The sequence below is a fragment of the Zonotrichia leucophrys genome, chromosome 24 (assembly GCF_028769735.1).
Source record: "Zonotrichia leucophrys gambelii isolate GWCS_2022_RI chromosome 24, RI_Zleu_2.0, whole genome shotgun sequence".
Taxonomy (NCBI): Eukaryota; Metazoa; Chordata; class Aves; order Passeriformes; family Passerellidae; genus Zonotrichia; species Zonotrichia leucophrys.
The window spans coordinates 5,066,225-5,084,814 of record NC_088193.1 but is presented as its reverse complement, the minus strand read 5'-3'; the positions used below and the strand labels follow the sequence as shown (position 1 = coordinate 5,084,814).

At 51.2% G+C, this 18,590-nt stretch overlaps 1 protein-coding gene across 11 annotated transcripts in view; it reads left to right on the top strand.

Moving 5' to 3' along the window:
* Window positions 1–18,590, top strand: part of LOC135457426 (protein CEPU-1) — a 391,621-nt gene that overhangs the window by 327,755 nt on the left and 45,276 nt on the right. For all 11 annotated transcript variants that reach the window (XM_064731994.1, XM_064731998.1, XM_064731997.1 and 8 more), the window contains one exon: window positions 10,138–10,370. In XM_064731994.1, coding sequence (XP_064588064.1) covers window positions 10,138–10,370 — 233 coding nt within the window. The remainder of the gene's footprint in view (window positions 1–10,137; window positions 10,371–18,590) is intronic.

Sequence of the window (18,590 nt, the reverse complement as noted above, 5' to 3'; positions counted from 1 at the left end):
TTATCCCCACCAGTGCCCTGCAGCCCTCTGTTTGCAGCTCCTCTCATCCCCTGCTCCTCCTCACAGAGCCCCCGGACTCTCAGCATCCTTCAGCAGCCTCCAGTTCCCTCCTCCATCCCTCTCTGCAGCCCTGGCAGAAAGCGTTCACCCCTCACCGCTCCTGTTTTGTGCCTCAACTTCTAAGGAAAAGCCACTTCAGTGATAATTTCCCACTTGTGATAAGTTAAGTGCATCGCTTCCTTTGGAATGCATTTTCAGTGCAGTTAAGCTCAGCAGTGCCTTGCCTGCGTGCGCAGTTAAACGCGCTCCTTTGCAGCCCGTTGGGGTGGATGGCATCGCTTTATTCCAGGGCCATTAGTGTCACTTGGCAAAGCAGAACCGGGATTTATTCCGGGGCACAGCTCGTAATTGGGCGAGTTCAGCGCTGTTCAGGCAGTGCAGAGTGCAGGAGGAGAGCTGGAGCTGCTGGGGGGGCTGGAGGATGGGGAGTTGGGGTGAGTTGAGGGACTCAGCCCAGGACTAGTAGGTGATAAAGAGCGTTTTTTCCTAGAGAGAAGCGCAGAGCAAGGAGAGAGATCCCTGTTCTTTTGGAGGCAGAGAGAGAAAACAACTTCTCTGCACTGGCTGCTGACAGTGCAGCCTGCAGGAGGAGAGCAGGAGCTGGAGCTGCTGGGGGGGCTGAAGGATGGGGAGTTGGGGTGATTTGAGTGGCTCAGCCCGGGACTTGTAGGTGGTAAAGAGCATTTTTTCTAGACAGAAGCCCAGAGCAAGGAGAGAAATCCCTGTTCTTTTGGAGGCTGAGAGAGAAAATAACTTCTCTGCACCTCCTCAGATGAGGAGACCTTGTTTGCAAGGGTTTACACTGCTCTGTAATGTTTGAGAGGAGAGGATGAGATCATCAGGGAGTTATTTTCTTCCCGTGGCATTTTCCACACCTCTTTCTGAAGCTGCCAGAGCCTGGTCCTGGGCTGGGCTGATGGAGTGAGGATCCTTCTGTAGGCAACCCTGGAAGACTGCCAGGGGAGGGGTGGCTTTGCCTGCTGGCATCCAGGAGCCTCCTGTTCATTACTTGGGCTTTGGGAATGCAGAAAAAGGAGAAAATCCTGAGGAATAACTGTCCCACAGCTCAGCACAGGATCCCTCCAATGGCTTCCCTGGTGGTACCCTGTCGGGATCTCTAGCTGGTCAGAATGACCCTGAGAAAAGTTGGAAAGTCTCTTTTCCCAGCCTGGCGCTTGAAAAAGGAGTCAGAGCTCTTCATTTCTCAGTCTCAAGGTTGTTTATTGTTTCTTATCTATAAAAAATTTTCTCCTGCCCTGCCAAGGTGCATCCAGCAGGACAGTTCCAGGCACTCTGCCTGCCCCTGGGGTGGTGTTATGTCTTTATACTAAAAACTGCATGTACAATGTTTACAATTACTTTCCAATACCTATCACCTATGTTAGACACTGAGCTTCTACTCTAAACCAATCTGTAAGTGCCACCATCACAGCAAAAGATGGAGGCCAAGAAGAAGGCTGGACACACCCAGTTCCCTCCATCTTGCCCCCCTGAACCCCCATCCCAAAAACCTCAAAATTTACTTTTCCACCCTGTGATAACTTCACTAATATTCTACGTAAACTGTTGTGGCTTGCAGATCTTCATCTAAGGTTGGTAATTTGCTCCATGGGTCATAATCAAAACCACACGGGCATTTTGGGCTCTGTGCCAGGCTCTCTGAGACCCCTGGCAGGGGTCCTGGCTATCCTGAGCAGCCAGAGGGATGTCCTGGGTCCTGACAGTGCCCATGTCATTTGTGTCCCCACACAGCTGCCCACAGGCATTTTGGTGCTGGTGTCACCTCATGCCCGGGGCTATTAGCACTTCTGGAGGGCACCCAGGCAGATGGGCCAGGAACACACTCCAGTGGTGCCCCAGGGAGCCAGCCCCAGCCTGGGTTAGGGACTTCCTGCCATGCCTGCTGCCCTCATTGATGTTTTGTGGCACGCTCCGAGATGCTGAGATGGAAGATGCTATAGATGTGCAGAGCCCTGTTGTTAGCAGAGACAATAGGAGGATAAATAGAAAGGCTGGATGAGCCGAGCACGGGACTTGGAAAGGTGCTGGTGCACTGCTGCATTGCAGAGAGATAAAGACTTTTCCAGACGAGCCATCCCTGCCGGCTGCATCGTGATCTGCCCGCTCTGCAGCAGCCCTGGGGCCGGCACAGGGCTCTCCCAGCACTGCAGGATGCACACAGAGGTGCTCACAGAATCCCAGCACTGCAGGATGCACACAGAGGTGCTCACAGGATGCACACAGAGGTGCTCACAGGATGCACACAGAGGTGCTCACAGAATCCCAGCACTGCAGGATGCACACAGAGGTGCTCACAGAATCCCAGCACTGCAGGATGCACACAGAGGTGCTCACAGGATGCACACAGAGGTGCTCACAGGATCCGTGCCTGCTCCCCACCCTGCCTGATGCTCAGTCAGCAGGAGCTCCAGCTCTTTTTGCAGCTCTTCTTCCCTTCCCAGTCCAGTTTCCTCCTGTTTCCTTGGCATGTGCCAATAGCTGTGTCTAAGGCAGCACACTGGGAGTTGTTTGCAGCTCTGCAAATCCCGGGCAGTGAACCAAGGCGGATCTTTTTGAGCCCAGTATTATTATTAATGTAATTAGTGTGAATCATTTGCATGTATAAACTTTCAATTGAGGAGATCAGGTACTTTATAAACATGAGTTAACTCACACTCCCTGGCAAGGAGGTGCCAGATATCTTTAAAGCCTTGCAGAGGGCAGGAATGAAGGGCAGGAACTTGCATGGGCCAGTGGGAAATGCAGGACCTCACACTCCAGGGCCCTGAACCCCTCTGCAACAACCAACATGGAGCTGTCTGGGTAGGGAAGAGAGGGGGAAGCACAAAGGGGTTTTATTTTCCACTTCTGAGCATTCTTTTTGACCAGCTCAATGTTATTTTGAAGGGGCACTGATCCAAGGGTGCCTCCTCACCCTGCAGCCTTTGGAAAGCTCTGGCTGCTGCAGGGGGGACAGAAGGAAGGCGCCAGCCCTAGCAGGGACCCCCCCTTTCCTGCCAGACCCCACTGCTGAGTTAATCATTGGGTCAGCTCCTGCCTGGCAGGAACCAGGCTGCCCATGCAGGGAAGAGCACCGTGAGCCACTCTGTGCTGTGAAAAGCTCCTCGGGCTGTGTCTTTGGTGGTGTCACATCAGTGGGAGCTCCAGGGATGCCCTCCAGCCAAACTCACAGCGAGGGCCAGGATGACTGGGCTGGTCCTGGGGAGCAGGTGAGGACAGGAATGCCAAGAACCTGATCACAGCCACTCACCCCAGCAGGGCTGAGCCTCCAGCCCCCATTAGAGTCCCTGACTGAGCACTGGGGGCTTTCAGCAGTACCAAACCTACAGATATTTTAATCCAACAGTCCGCTGCGAACGCTTCCTGCTCTTTGCCTGTGACTAGCACATCCATCCTTACCATCCAAGCTCCATGGCCTGAGCTGGGTGTCCCTGCTCCAGCAGAATGGGGTTATTGCTGGGGGAGCACGTGCTGTTCCCCATGTGTGTGGGTGCTCTCAGTGTGTGCTGTGTGGGGCTGGTGTGCAGGGCAGCACTGGCCAGCCCTGTGGATGTGAGCAGACAGCGCTGCAGGGAGGGTGTGTGAGCAAACACAGGCTGGCTGTGCACAGAAAGGGAGCAGATGCTGTAAATCCTGCTGGAGAAGGGCTGGACTGGGAGAAATTGCTGGTGCGTGACTTAGCCCAATGCAGCAGAGAGAGCAAAACCAGACTGGGTTGTAACAATGAGAGATTTGGCTCGATATTTATTAGTTAAAAAGCTTCCAGACCATGTTCTGTGTGATAGCCACACCTCAGGCTGTCCATGGCATGGGCATGCCAGCCTTACAGGATTGTGGGCAGTGCCTGTCCCAGGGAGCATGGCACAATCTGGCCCCAGCTTTCCCTTTGCTCAGGAATTGATGGCCAAAATTCTTTCCTAAACATCATAGGGAAGTCTGTGAGACTGTGCCTGACTGGGATTGAGTTGTTCACAGCCCGGCCTTTAATTAATCCTAATAAATAACAATAAAATGTGATAATCACAGAAATAAATCTGAAGATGTGGAGCTCTGCCTCGGGCGGCGGGCTGGTTTAGTTGATCATTTATAGCTTGGCTGACAGTGCAGAGGCTGGAAGGTGATGTCTGGGATATGAGAAGCTGGGGACAAGGCAGGCCCAGAGCATCCTGTCATCTTACCCAGCCTCAGTGGGGGATTCGCACCCAATTTTAAGATAAACCCCAAATTTATTCCTGGTCTCCTGCTTGGTTTAGCTCATAGCAGACAAAACATTTCTGGTGTGGGATTGATTAAAAATCTGGAAGTGTGTGGGAATGGCTGAGTTGGACTGGGAAGAAAATGAAAAGACATCTGGGGATGCCACTTGGGGACATGGTTTAGGGTGTGGTGGGCTTGGCAGTGCTGGGTTAATGCTTGGACTCAATGGTCTTAAAGGTTCTTTCCAACCTAAAGATTTGGGGTCAATGCCATTGTGAAATTCTATCAAGTGGCCAGGATTTAGGAATGTGGTTTCTCTAGTGTGGGCATGCCATGAAAATTAGGGGTGATGGAAGGAGAATTGAGCCTGGGGAGGGTCAGTTTGTTCACAGCCCAGGCTGGGCCTCCACATTTGATGGGGTGAGCCAGGCTTAGCCCTGTTCTGCCTCCCCATGATGGAGCTTGTACCTTGATAATTGCAATGAAAGCAGCAATCAGGTTGGTAATTTTGCTGAGCTCTTTTCAGTTCTAATTAACATTATTCATTTCTTGTGTGTCCTGCTGGGTTGAGACAATCTGTGCTCTCCAGCCCAGCCCTCTGGAACACCAGCAATCTGCATAAGAGGCAACAAAAAAAGTGTTGTGTGCCAATTACTACACTTCAGTAATTAAAAACCTCCTTCCCCCCACTGCCTGCCCACCTCCTCTCATGTCATTTTTTTGTGTGCAAACTCGAGAAAGCAAAGAGAGAAATTCAGGAGGGCACGTCACTGCTGGTGTGTGCCATCTGTGGCTGCTCTGGAGTCGCAGGGAGGTGCTGGGGACACAGCACGGGTGGGATCAGTGGTCAGGGAACTCAGCCTCAGCACCCTGCTGATTGTTTATTCCTGGTACTTGTTTACGAGGCTGTTTTGTCCCCACTGATGGCTTTGTTGGCATTTTCAGCCCTGCTCGTCTTTGTGCTCGCTGGCAGAATCCTTGTGCTGTTGCTTTCCCACTTTCAATTTGTCTTTGAGTGCTGTCCCTACAGCCAGGTGGGCTGTTGGCTGCACCTGTGGGGTCCTCTGGATGCATGAGCTCAATTCTCAGGCTATGGAAATGTTTGGGAATACCAGTCTGGGTGGCCAGTCCCTAATGGGCCAACTTGATAGAACAGGGTGGATAACAAAGCCGGGAAATTTTGCCTGTGGGAGATGTTGACAGATCTGGAAAGGGCAGCTCCACCCTGTATCCTGTAACTATAGGACAGGACAGAACACAAGCTCACACCGCTGTTCTCAAGGTGAAGAAAAAAGGGAAGTTTATTTTCTGACTCCAACATTTATAGTTTTCCAAGAGTGACAGTGGATTGGAGGGTGACAGTGCCACCTCTCCAATGACACTGGACAAACCAACAATCCATCAATTTCTCCTCCTCCATAAAGGAATGCAAAACAATGAGTTATTTACAGAAAGTGTGTGAGAAAGTTCTCTACAAGAATGTCAACATCAGAAGGCTTAGAAAATCTTAAAAAAACACGGTGACATCATCCCTTTGAACCCACCACACAGCTTTAATTGGGGAGTGCAGTGGGTTGGGACAGGTGGGTAGGACAGAGATTCACAGCTCTCACCTTTGCTCAGTGCAGGTAAATGTCTAAAATGCCCTAATTTGTGGTCATTTTGAGGTGCCCTGAGAGTCCTCAGGGAGCAGAGGGGCTGGTGCAGCATGAGGAGCTTCATCTCCCTACAAACCATCCTTTCCTGCCCAGAATGATGTAGGAGTGAGTTAGGGAGTGCTCTCCCCTCCCAGAGGAGAAACCCCAAGGCTTGGGACTCTGGGTTTATTGGGAAGGAAACAGCAGAGAGAGGCAGCAGTATCCAGAGCAGCATCATCTCCACCTTGTGCTGGCGCACAGCAGTTTTTCATCTTCCTGCAGGAGAAGTCCTTGCTGTCTGAGCAGGAGTGGAGCAAGGATTAAGGATCTTGAGAGAGAAAATTACCTCATCTGTGCTTAATTGTTTTTAGATCATCTTTTTGGAGGCAAGCAGTGCTTTCCGGCACCCCAAGGACCTCTCCCTCCCCTCCTTCCCTGGCACATCCTGGGCTGAGAGGGAAAGTGAGAGCTTCCAGCGAGGTGGAGGAGGCATCCCAGGGCTTTGCACTTTGCCAGGAGCAGGGTGGAAGGATGGGAGGCTGCGGGCTCGGCGGTGGCTTTGCTCTCCCCCTGTGCCTGGAGCTTGGCTTGCTGGCCAAAGCCAAAGGGTTTCTGCTCGGCTGCCCACGTGTGGGAGAGGAGGCTTCCCAGCCCTGCACCGGGCTGCTGGAGGAGGGAACGAGGAGCAGATGGAGGGGCTGGAAGAGCATTGGGTTGCTGTGATGAGCCTCGGCCACGGCGACCCTGACCTGTGCTTGTGCAAGGAGGAGCAGGAGGGGATGGAGGGGCAGGAGGGGCTGGAAAGGCAGGAGGAACAGGAGGGGCTGGAGGGGCTGGGGGAGCAGGAAGGGCAGGATGGACGAGAGGGGCTGGGGGAGCAGAAGGGGCTGGAGAGGCTGGAGAAGCTGGAGGGGCAGGAGGGGCAGGAGGAATAGGAGGTGCAGGAGGGGCTGGAGGAGAAGGAGGGGCTGGAGGGACTGGAGGAAGAGGAGGGGCAGGAGGGCTGGAGGAGCAGGAGGAACAGGAGGGGCTGGAGGGGCTGGGGGAGCAGGAAGGGCAGGATGGACGAGAGGGGCTGGGGGAGCAGAAGGGGCTGGAGAGGCAGGAGAAGCTGGAGGGGCAGGAAGGGCAGGAGGGGCAGGAGGGGCAGGAGGAGAAGGAGGGGCTGGAGGGACTGGAGGAAGAGGAGGAACAGGAGGGGCAGGAGGGGCTGCAGGGGTGGAGGGGCTGGAGGGGCAGGAAGGGCTGGGGGAGCAGAAGGGGCTGGAGAGGCAGAAGAAGCAGGAGGAGCTGGAGGGGCAGGAGGAATAGGAGGGGCAGGAGGGGCAAGAGAGGTAGGAGGAACAGGAGGGGCTGGAGGGGCTTGAGGAGCAGGAGAGGCTGGAGGAGCAGGAGGAGCAGAGTGCTTGGAAGCAGCTCAGGAAGGAGCACAACTGCCAATCCCTAAATAGCCCAGTGCATCCAGAGGTCAAAGCACCTCTTTCCCAGGAGCTGTGCTGTGCTTTATTATATATATATATTTATTTATATATATATATATATGTAGGCTCAGGAGCTTTAAGAGGCAGGGAAGAATACAAAGTACCAGCTTGAAGCTTGCCGATCCCAGGGACAGGGAAGCGTGTCTGGATGATAAGGAGAGATTGTGCCCGGGTGCTGTGAAGGGCGACAGCACTTATTTCACTGTTGCCTCATGCGTTACCTGAGCCCCGTTGCTTTTCAAAAGCACTTAAATGCCCATGTGATAGAGGGAATGCTTGGATTGCACACTGTCTGGCTCCATTATTATCCAAGGATCTCCAAGCTGATGCATTTCATAAAGGATACTGGCGTGGAGGAGGAGAGGGGAAATATATATTTTTAGTTCTGCCTGCTTACAGTTCCTCAAGGTAACGTCTGCAGAGGGGATTGGGTGAGAAATTCAAGTCATGTCTGGTTTCTCATCACCCAGCCCTGGACACTCCTGTGTTTGTGCAGAACCACCACCACAGGAGCCTATTTCATGGTACCAGAGCCAAACACCAAATAACCACTTCATTTTATTCGTGCCCCATAGGTCTGAGCTACCAGCAGAGCTGAGATTTGGAGTTCAATATACTAAACCCATCCTCTGGGAAGAAATCTCCAGTTTAATTCAACTTGTGCAACTAAACTCTCAGGCTTTTCACTCAAGCTGTAATGCAGCTGAGAGCAAGAGCCAAGTTCTTGGTGTTCAGCCCAGACTGAATCTATTGCTTTTTTTAATGTAGATCATAAAAATCTGTTCACATTTAATTTATTATTATCGTAATATCATTATGGAGCAGTAGTAAAATGGTTTAATTTATTGGCTGTTTTTCACACCAGGGAGGGAGGATGGAGCAGGAGTTGGGTACTGGCAACTCAGGGGTGTCCTGTGCTGCAGACAACACATCTTATGCATGTTTCCTCTGTCACCCCCAACCCCCAAAATTTGTGTGTTGAGGCTGGGTGGGCTATTTTGGCTTCTCCTGTAATCGCTGGGGCCAAAGAGGTTTCAAAAAGAGGCTGAATGAGATGGGACAGCTTTTCCCCAGGTGGGTTCCTGTGTCTTCCCTGGCATCAGTAATGGACACAGGAAGAGAAGTCTTCCATCACAGGGTCATTAAGGTTGGAAAAGCCTCTAAGATCAGTCCAACCATTCCCCTGTACTGCCAGGTCCTCCACGAATCCATGTCCCCAAGTGCCACATCTATGGGACTTCTAGATCCCTCCAGTGACTTCAGCACAGCCCTGGGCTTGACCACCCTTTCAGTGAAGAAATATTCCCTAATATTCAATCTGAACCTTGCCTGGTGCAACTTGAGGCCATTTCCTCTTGTCCTATCGCTTGTTACCATGTAGAAAATGTGCATCCCCATCCAAAGGGGGCTATAAGGACTCCCAGTAAGGACACAGCTCACCCAGAGAAAGGACATACTCCCTAACGTGTCCAAGACAAGTCCACATGCCACAGATACACCATCCTTGCCATTAGCTCCCCTGTCAGTGCAGTCTGGCACGTGGAGCCCATTAAGTCCCTCACATTCCTTGAAGTCACCCTGAGTGAGACATCCCAGCGGCTGCTGGGCTCCCTCTCAGTGCCTCTGAAGTTAATTTGCATCCAGCCACTGCACAAGTAATGAAGTAGTTTGGGGGAGAACATAAACAGTGGATCTTAGGCTGAGTGGTTTTATGCAGGGACATTATGTTATGGGGCCAGCATCCAGCAAAGTGTGGCTAAATCCCGATGTCTCCGTAATCCCAAAATTTCTCAGACAGAAGCAGGGGTTTAGCTGGCTGTGGGGGCTGCAGGTTTCTGCTGTTTAGAGAACTTCTTGATGCTTTGAGGACTCAAACCTGGCTTGGGGACATGGGGATGAGGGGTTACAGGGCTGGCAGAAACCTTTGGGAGGAGCAGGACTGATCCCAGCTAATGTTGACAGGAAAGTAATCTCCTTCAGGATCAAAATAATTTCTAGGTTTGCACTGTGTTGTCTCCAGGGGGAACTCAGGTGCTTATTGAGGCTGAATATAGAGGATTTCTACCTCCAAAACATCTCTGGATAAGTGAAATGCTCAGCTCACAAGTGAGGGAGGTGCAGTGGAGCAGGTGATGGGTATGGAAGGAAAAGTTGACAGAGGGGACAAATGGTCAGATGTTCAAGGTTTCTCTTTAGAGGTGTGTGTCAGAGCTGGCTTTCTCCAAAGATAAATTTTTCTTGCTCCTTTGTCAAGCAGCACAAGCTTTCCCAGCATCAGTTTGCATCTCTTTGTGTGGCTGCAGGGATGTGAAGGTCTGCAGAGAGAATGACAGGTGATGGATTTGGGCAGGAAGTAACAACCTGCACCCCTAAAAAAAGTGTGGACTTCGGATGGAGGCTTGGGCTCAGCTCTGTTTGTCTGGGAGTTTGCAAAAGAATAAATTGGAATGGAGGAGTGAAAGGCTGGTACTGGATGGTTTTGACTTCCCTGCGTCTGAAAACTCTGTGAAGCTGTTGGGCAAATCTCTGGAGCTGCTGGTTTAGATGGATATTGGTGCCCTGAGCACCACAGGAAAAGCTCTGACCTTGTCCCTTTTGGACACTGAACGCTCTTGGTCTCTGAAAGTGCTGCTGACAGCAGAGCTAAAAATAGTGCCAGGAGGACCAGGAGGGCTGGAGGGGAGGGAGGGAGAGCGCCCAGGAGCAGCACACTGATGGGTCACCTCTGTGCCTCTCCCCAGGTGCTCCGTGGACAACCGGGTGACCCGGGTGGCCTGGCTGAACCGCAGCAGCATCCTCTATGCCGGCAATGACAAGTGGTGCCTGGACCCTCGGGTGGTGCTCCTGGCCAACACCAAAACCCAGTACAGCATCCTGATCCAGGATGTGGACGTGTACGATGAGGGCCCCTACACCTGCTCCGTGCAGACAGACAATCACCCCAAGACATCGCGTGTCCATCTCATCGTGCAAGGTAAGAAAAGGGAGTTTGTGGAGGGCTTGGGACTTTGCTTTCTGTTCCTTTTGCCTTGGTGTTTTCTCATCCCATTGCTCCCATGTGGAGCATTTGACACAGCTTGGTGCAGAAGTAGAGTTTGATCCACAAGCTTGGATTGTCCCAAGCTGGGTAATGACTTTCACAGAATCAGAGAACCTGCTGAGTTCTCTGGACCCACAAGGATCCACGAGGATCATGGAGTCCACTCCTGGCCCTGCACAGCACTATACCCAAGAGTCACACCATGTCTCTGAGGGTATTCTCCAAATGCTTCTTGAATTCTGTCAGGCTTGGTTTTATCCATCTTTGCTGACATAATCCCAGGGCTCTGCTACAGGCTACAGATATATCCATCCGTGCCATTAGCTCCCCTGTCAGTGCAGTCTGGCACGTGGACCCCATTAAGTCCCTTACTCCTATGTTGAGCATTTGACACAGCTTGGTGCAGAAGTAAAGGCTGCTCCTCAAGCTTGGATTGTCCCAAGCTGGGCAATGACTTTCACAGAATCAGAGAACTTGCTGAGTTGGAAGGGACCCACAAGGATCCCCCAGGATCATGGAGTCCAGCTCCTGGCCCATGCTTCTTGAACTCTGTCAGGCTTGGTTTTATCCATCTTTGCTGACAAAATCCCAGGGCTCTGATACAGGCAGCTCTGCCTCCCAACACAGTCACTGGCAGACCCACAGTGCTGTTTGTTGTTATTGTTGTTGGTTTTTGATGTTTTTTTGTTTTCCAAGCTGGAGGCAGTGCTTGAAGTAAAACTTGTGTTGGGGGAAAAGAGAGAGCTGACAGATTTGTGTGCTTTGTGGGAGTGTGTGTATGCCTAGCAACAATATGTGTTTGTGTGTTGAAATTCCATACTTTTGGAGGAGGAAGAGGAGAAGAAAGACCAGCACAGGGTGCTGGAGCACTTTTGGTGGCTCAGTGGACGCCTACATGTGCTCTTCAGCAAGTGTGTGAGCACGAATGACTTCTTGAGAGGAGACAGACAGGTGTGGCCACATGAGATGGTCAAGCAGATGGACATTCATGGAAGATTGATCCTGTGCCCATGTGGCAGGGCAAGAGCTGGACAAGGGGGAGCCTCGTGGAGGGACACACAGGAGCCTGATGAGCTCTTAGCCTGGGGGAAGATTAATGGAAAATTCCTAATCCCTTGCTAGCAACTGTTTTTTTTCATGCTGCTTCTTCTGTGATTTGGCCGGGAGCCCTCTTAACATGACACACCAGCTTGAGTATTGGAATCTCGTCTCGGGCTAATTTTCGAATGCTGATGGGTGTATTGATTTGGAAACAAGCTGGGTTAAAAAGGCATTGGTCTTGTACACAGAGTCGGGTTGAGCTAATCCACCGTCGATATTCCAGGCCTGAGCACTATTGACAGCCTAATGAATAGAATTGGGGAAAAAACCCAGACTCAGGGCCTTTATTTTTCTTCTTCCCTCCCTTTTCATTTTCCTTTTCCTCTTCAAGCAATCAAGCTGACTAACCAGAGCCGGACTTTCTCCATCTCCATTAAGCACAGAGGGGAAGAGGATGCATTGCCCGCCCTGATTCTGGCTGTTTATCTTGCAATCTCTTATTACCTGCCTGAATTTCTTAAGCCAAAGTCGATCACCAGCAAGTTCTGAAGTCGCTATCAGATGCTGGGGTGCTGCAGGACAATTTCTATCTGTTCTCTTCTGATTCCCGTTTCCTGACCTAAATTTCCTGTATTACCAGACATCCAGACCCATTCCTCCCGTGTCTTGCTGTATCATTAGGAAGAGATATTTGGGCACTGCAGGAAAAGGTCAGAGCTTAACTCCTTGCAGCACTTAAGTATGGGATGATTCAGTGATGGGCTCAGTCCTGTAATGTGCTGAAGATCCTCAGAAATTCCAGCTCTGGAGAGCGAGCTCCCTAATTTGAAAAGCTGTTCTTTGGCTCACCCAGCCCTTTTTCAGAGCAGGACATGAAAGTGAATTATCATGTCCAATTAAAGGGAAACCTGCCTTAATGACCTCGATGAAAATTGGGCTGTGGTGCCAGGATTAACTCTCCTGCCTTGGAAAATGGGCCCTATAAATATGTATTCTGGAATAATCCTGCCCAAAACAACATTTCCCCCTCCTAGGAAAGCAGGGTCACATTCCCCCTCCTAGGAAAGCAGGGTCACTCAGCACCAGATTTCAGGGGTGTGCCAAGTTCAGCACACAGCCCTGGGATATTTTGCCCCTTCCTGCAGCTTGATAAGAAAGGAGAGGTGATTCAAGGAGGTGGGAAAGGGGATGTCTCCCTTTAAACAGGTTTAACCAGGAAGAGGAAGGTGAGCAGGTTGCTCTAAGCAGGTACTGAGCTCCCCCTTGCTGCACCAGGAAAGGGCCTGGGGGCAGGAGCGCTCCAGCCTCTCAGGATGCAATTAAATCGTGCCCCGGGGCAGGCTGTGCTCTCCAAAGGGACTGACTGCCCCGGGGCAAGGAGCTCTCCCGTTCCGGCCAGGATTGCTCAGCCTGCTGCTCCCCCAGGATGGGTGCTATCAGCCATGCCCAGACACTCTGAGCCCATGCCTGCATCCCTCCTCCTCCCAGGTTTAGGGAATATCTCTGGGAAACAGCCGTGGATGGAGGGCACCTGTGGGTTTGGCCAAGGGCTGATGGAGGGAAGCAGAGCTGTGGGAGGGGGGAGAGCAAAACACAGGAGAGGGGTAGGGGTGGGAGAAGGATATTCCATCAGGGTATGAGGGTCAGGAATTATCCCCAAGGGGAAAAGGAGGTGAGAGCAAAACACAGGAGAGGGGTAGGCGTGGGAGAAGGATATTCCATCAGGGTACAAGGGTCAGGAATGATCCCCAAGGAGAAAATGAGGTAGAAACACCCAGAAATGAGGATGCCCACACTGCAGCAAAGGGTGAGCTGCACATTTATTTCTAGGCTGGCTCTATTGGATGGCCAAGATCCCAAAATAGGTGGGGAAAAGGCACCTCAAGAGCTAATTTATCCCGTCCCCCTGCAACCAGGCAGAGACCTCGCTGCCAAGCACATGTGAAAGCTATTCTTGAAAATCTTTAACAAAGCAGGTTCTTCAGTCTCCCCAGACAATCTATTCTACTGCTTTGCTACCTTTTTAATTAGAAAATGTATAGCTAATATCTAACTTAAACCTTCTTTGTTGCAAATGAAGTGGAGTTTTTCTCAGCCTATTCCCAGTGGATGTGGGGAACAATTGATCAGTGTCCTCTGTAATAACCTTTTGCTTTTGGGAAGGTTGTTATCCTGGTGCCCCTTAGCTGCCTTCTTTCTGAAACCATCCAAGCTCTGTTTTCTCCACATTTCTTCATTGGCCAGGCTTTTAGAAACACTTGTCAGTCTTGAAATCCTGGTACAAAAGGGAAAAGGTGATTGCTGCTGATCCAGGAATAGCAGGTCGGTGCCTCTGTGCTAATGTGGGACAAATGAGCTCAGGAATGAGACAGCAGACCCTTGGCACTGAATGCACCAAAGTTCAGACCTGCTATTTTGGGGACTGCTCGAAATGGGGTCAGGCTGGTGGTGCCAAGGTGATGTCAGCCAACGACAGAGCTGCCAAAGGCACAGGGAGGTTCTCAGCACCTGGATCTCTCCTGGGCACAATGCACCCAGATCACAGACAGAGCTAAAACGAGGAGCTCAGGGAGCATCCCTGTCATCTGCAGGGTCTGGAAGGTGCTCCCACTCCTCCAGTGCTCATTCCTTCTTAGGAGGAGTTGCCATAAGACCAGACAAAGTGTCAGAACTCAGTGCATCCCTCTGGGTGTCCAGAGTTGCCAAGACCCCTGCCAGGGGGCTCAGAGACCCTGGCACACAGCCCAGAACACCTGTGGGTTTTATTATGACCTGTGGAGCAAATTACCAGCTTTGTATGAGGACCTGAAAGCCACAGAAGTTTAAGTAGTGTAATAATAAAATTATCACAGGGTGAAAAGGTAGATTTTGGGATTTTTAGAATAGGGGTTTTTGGGGACAAGATGGAGGGACTTGGGCGTGTGCAGCCTTTCTTCTTCTTCTCTATCTCCATCTTCTGCTGTGATGGTGGCACTTTGGGATTGGTTTAGAGTAGAAACTCAGTTTAACCTAGGTGATAGGTATTGGAAAGTAATTGTAAACATGTTATACCTAGTTTGTTGTATAAAGAGATAACACCGCCCTGAGGGCAGGCAGAGTGCCTCTGTCTGTCCTGCTGAGTGGACCTAGGCTGGACTGGAGGAAAATTTTACGGATAAGATACAATAAACAACTCTGAGACAGAAAACTGAAGAACTCCAACTCATTCTTTGAATGCACGGGCTGAAACAGAGGCTGTTCACGTGTCAGACAGGACATGCAGTGTCTGAGCACCCATGGATAGGCTTGAGTGGTGATTTCCCAAATTCCTCTTCTATTGGACCTCCCCTCCTTTCCCCACATCCTTCTCTCTCCTTTCATTTCCCCACATCCTTCTCTTTCCCATCTCTCTCTTCTCCTCCTTTCCTCCTCTCCTCTTCCTCTCCTCTCCTCTCCTCTCCTCTCTCCTCTCCTCTCCTCTCCTCTCCTCTCCTCTCTCTCCTCTCCTCTCCTCTCCTCTCCTCTCCTCTCCTCTCCTCTCCTTCTCCTCTCCTCTCCTCTCCTCTCTCTCCTCTCCTCTCCTCTCCTCTCCTCTCCTCTCCTCTCCCCTCCTCTCCTCTCCTCTCCTCTCCTCTCCTCTCCTCTCCTCCAGCACAGCCTCCCCTTTCTCCCTGCAGGACATTTCAGCTATTTAAGCCGTTTTCTGGGTTCCTGGGTTTAAAGAAGAGAGGCGAGGTAGGAGGAGAAGGAGCTATCTGGAAAGCTGTTATTTGTATTGATAATAAGCCGTCTCCAAAGCGTGCCTGCAAAACACTCCCACTGCCTTGTAAGATGCATTAAGGGAAGTTGGCCTTATCTCAGTGCGGGAAATGGACTTGGGGAAGGAGGCACGGAGCCTGCCAGAGTTTAATCTCACTTAGGCACACGAATTTGCATGATAGAAAATGGTGGAATTTTAGTGCTTAAAAAGAAAGAAAGAAGAAGGAAAAAAAAAGGCAAAAGCAGGCAACTGGGGGGATATTAGCGCTTTCCCTGCTTCTTTATCACTTTCCCTGGCCCTATCTGGCTCTTGCTGTTGTCACTGGAGAAACTAATCACCCCTCCCCTTTTGTTTGGTGTAAATGAGTTTTCCCCACTCCTTCCTGAGCCCAGGTTAATCTTCAAATCCCTGCCTTTGTCTGGGAGTTAATTACCTGCTCGGCAGAGTCGGGGGGCTGTGGACACAGGTGCAGGGGGTGGCGGGGGGCAGAGGTGGCAGTGCTGGTGGCACCTGTCCCCATGCAGGGAGCAGCACTGCCAAGGTCTGTGCTGGTGAGATAAAGCCTCCAGTGGGGCTGCAGCGCCCCAGCCGGCTTTGTTTCAACCATCAAACTCTGCCCAATTAATTTTCCTTTGATGCCACAAGCCCCTTTCACTCGTGGGACATCAAGGAGAACTTTTTGTTGCTGTTCTGCTGCCTGGGTGCCTGGGAAATGTCTTTGCTGGGAGGAAGGCTCAGTCCCTGTAGTCATCATCACCTTACCTGTGAGGCTGAGCCTGTGTGTCGTGGTTTGACCAGGAAGGAGTGGGAATTCTGGGAAGCTGTGGTCAAACCAATGAAGGTTTTGGGTTTGAGACTGGCACCCGGTGTAGCCAGTGGGGTTTGGACACACCTCCGAGAATACACAGGGGTTAAAAGCAGGGCACTGCCCTTGGCACTCCCTCTTGGGACATCGTCGGCGAAGAGGTCAGATCTCTTCCCCCGTCCAGCCTTGCTGCTGGGCGGGGGAGGGGCGGCCATGCGGTAGGCCCGGGGCCTGGACAGAGATGGGGGTGAGGGGCTTTCAAGGATGGAAGGGTGGAGGAGCCCCAAGAGACATCGAGACATCGGGCAGCCAGCCCCCCCCCCCCCAGGAGAGAGAGCCGGCGTCTGAATGTGATAGCAGCCGCCCAGGAGGAGAAGGGGGGAGGGAGAGTGCCCGGCCGGAGCGGCAGCGTGTGGGCAGCGTGTGTGGGAGTCGCTCCGGGACAGACAGAGACTGAAAACTTTTAACCCTTTCTTGCATGATTGGGGCCTTGCAAAAATGCTAATCCTCCTCGAAGCTGAATAAGAAGGGAGATGAGAGATGAGATGAGACAAGGACCTGGCCCGAAGAATGTGGAGATGATTGGATGGGGAGAGATGATTTGGAGTGGCCTTTTGGCTGGACTTTTTCTTGTGGCCATGGACTCAGTTGTTCCTGTGACACAGACTGCATTTTAGGGGGAGGCAGTGCCTCAAAACCAGGAAGGTTCTTCGTGAGGACCCCCGGCCCCAGGGGGTTGGAAAAATATGGGGGGGACAGATGTCCCAAAAGCAGAGACTGTGCCTTTTTGGAGTGAGACAAGGCATCCTTGAAAGACAACCCTAAAAGCAGCTCTGGCCATGTCTCAGTGGTGAGAGCACTGAGCATGGAAGGAAGATGTCACAAGCGGCAAAAGGACTTTTTTTTCCCCGGGCGGTGCCAAAGTGACAAGGAAGCACACTAGGTTTCAGTGTGTTTCCAGGAGAAGCCTATGGAACGAGAAGGACTCCTTTCCTCTTCATGAACTGAAGTTTGAGTATACTAAAGTGTGGGGCCAAGGCTGGGCAGTTGGTGTTTTGGGAGAATGTATTGGATTGGGAAAGTCAGGTAGTGGGGAGGAGGAAAAGTGGTTTTTGTAAGGTTTTCAATTTTTTTTTCCTTCTTTTCCTTATAGTCTTTCCCTATTTTTCCTGTAGTTTAGGTAATAAAGTGTTCTTTATGTTTAAGTTGGAGCCTGTTTTGCTTATTCCTGGTCACATCTCACAGCAGACACCAGGGTGAGGCATTTTCATGGGGGGCACTGGCTCTGTGCCAGGCTCAAACCATGACACTGTGCCACCAATGCCTGCATTGCACATACCTGGTTTGGGAGCAAGGAGGGTGTGACAGTGTTCACAGGGGTCTGAGGATGAGGGAAGAGATGAGGATCTGACTCTGAATTTCAGAAGGCTTGATTTATTATTTTATAATATATACTAGATTAAAACTATACTAAAAGAATAGAAAAAAAGGTTTCATCAGAAGGCTAGCTAAGAATAGAATAGCAAAGAATGATAACAAAGGTTTGTGGCTTGGGCTCTGTGTCCGAGCCAGCTGGGCTGTGATTGGCCATTAATTGCAAACATTCAACATGGACCAATCACAGATGCACCTGTTGCATCCCACAGCAGCAGATAATCAATGTTTACATTTTGTCCCTGAGGCCTGTCAGCTTCTCAGGAGGAAAAATCCTAAGGAAAGGATTTTCCATAAAAGATGTCTGTGACAGAAGGGAAAAGGGATTTGCCCAGACACTGGTCACGTTTGAAGCCATGGGCTGGAGTTTCACACGGGGCAAGATGCTCCCCCTGCTTCTGATATGGATTTACTGATGTGTCCACACATTTCCCCCCGTGGGAGCAGCTATTCCCTCTAGAAGCAAAAGCAGGTTTAGATAATAACTCCTAAAAGGCATGGGGGAGCTGGGAGAGCCTCCCCAAAGCAGTGGAAGGGAGGAAACCAGCAGCAGGAAATGGAAATCCTCCCTCGCTTTGCCTGTGCTCTCGGCTCCTTTGACTGATGTGCTCCTTCCCCGGCTCTCTTTTGTTGCTAATCACCGTCCCTCTGTCAAAGCATCCTTGCCTTTTGTACCAGGGCTGTTGTGAAGGACTGAAGGTCTCCCACACGCTCTCACGCACTGGCCTAGTTTTTGGCTCTTTATCCTCGTTTTGCTCTGCCCTCGGGGAGCATCTCTGCAGGTCCCACATCCATTACTGCCCCTGCATCTCTCCATCTCCCTCACACCCTCGGATCCCAGCCCTTGCTTCTCTGGGGTGTGCTTCTCCATGTTCCCCTGTGGAGTGGCCTTGTACCAGGCCAGGCTCCCTCCAGCCTCCCCAAAGTCACTTGACCTCTTTGCAAATCAGTTTAACATCTGTGAGGCAGAGATAATAATTGTCACCTACTTCACAGGGGGGTTGATGAGGATTAATTCATTAATGTCGACAGAGGTCTTTGAAGATGGAACGCGCTATCTGAGAGCTAAACGTTATTATTAATTAGCAATTATATCGTGGGGTGGGAGCAAGGAGGGAACAGAGACTCCAGAGTC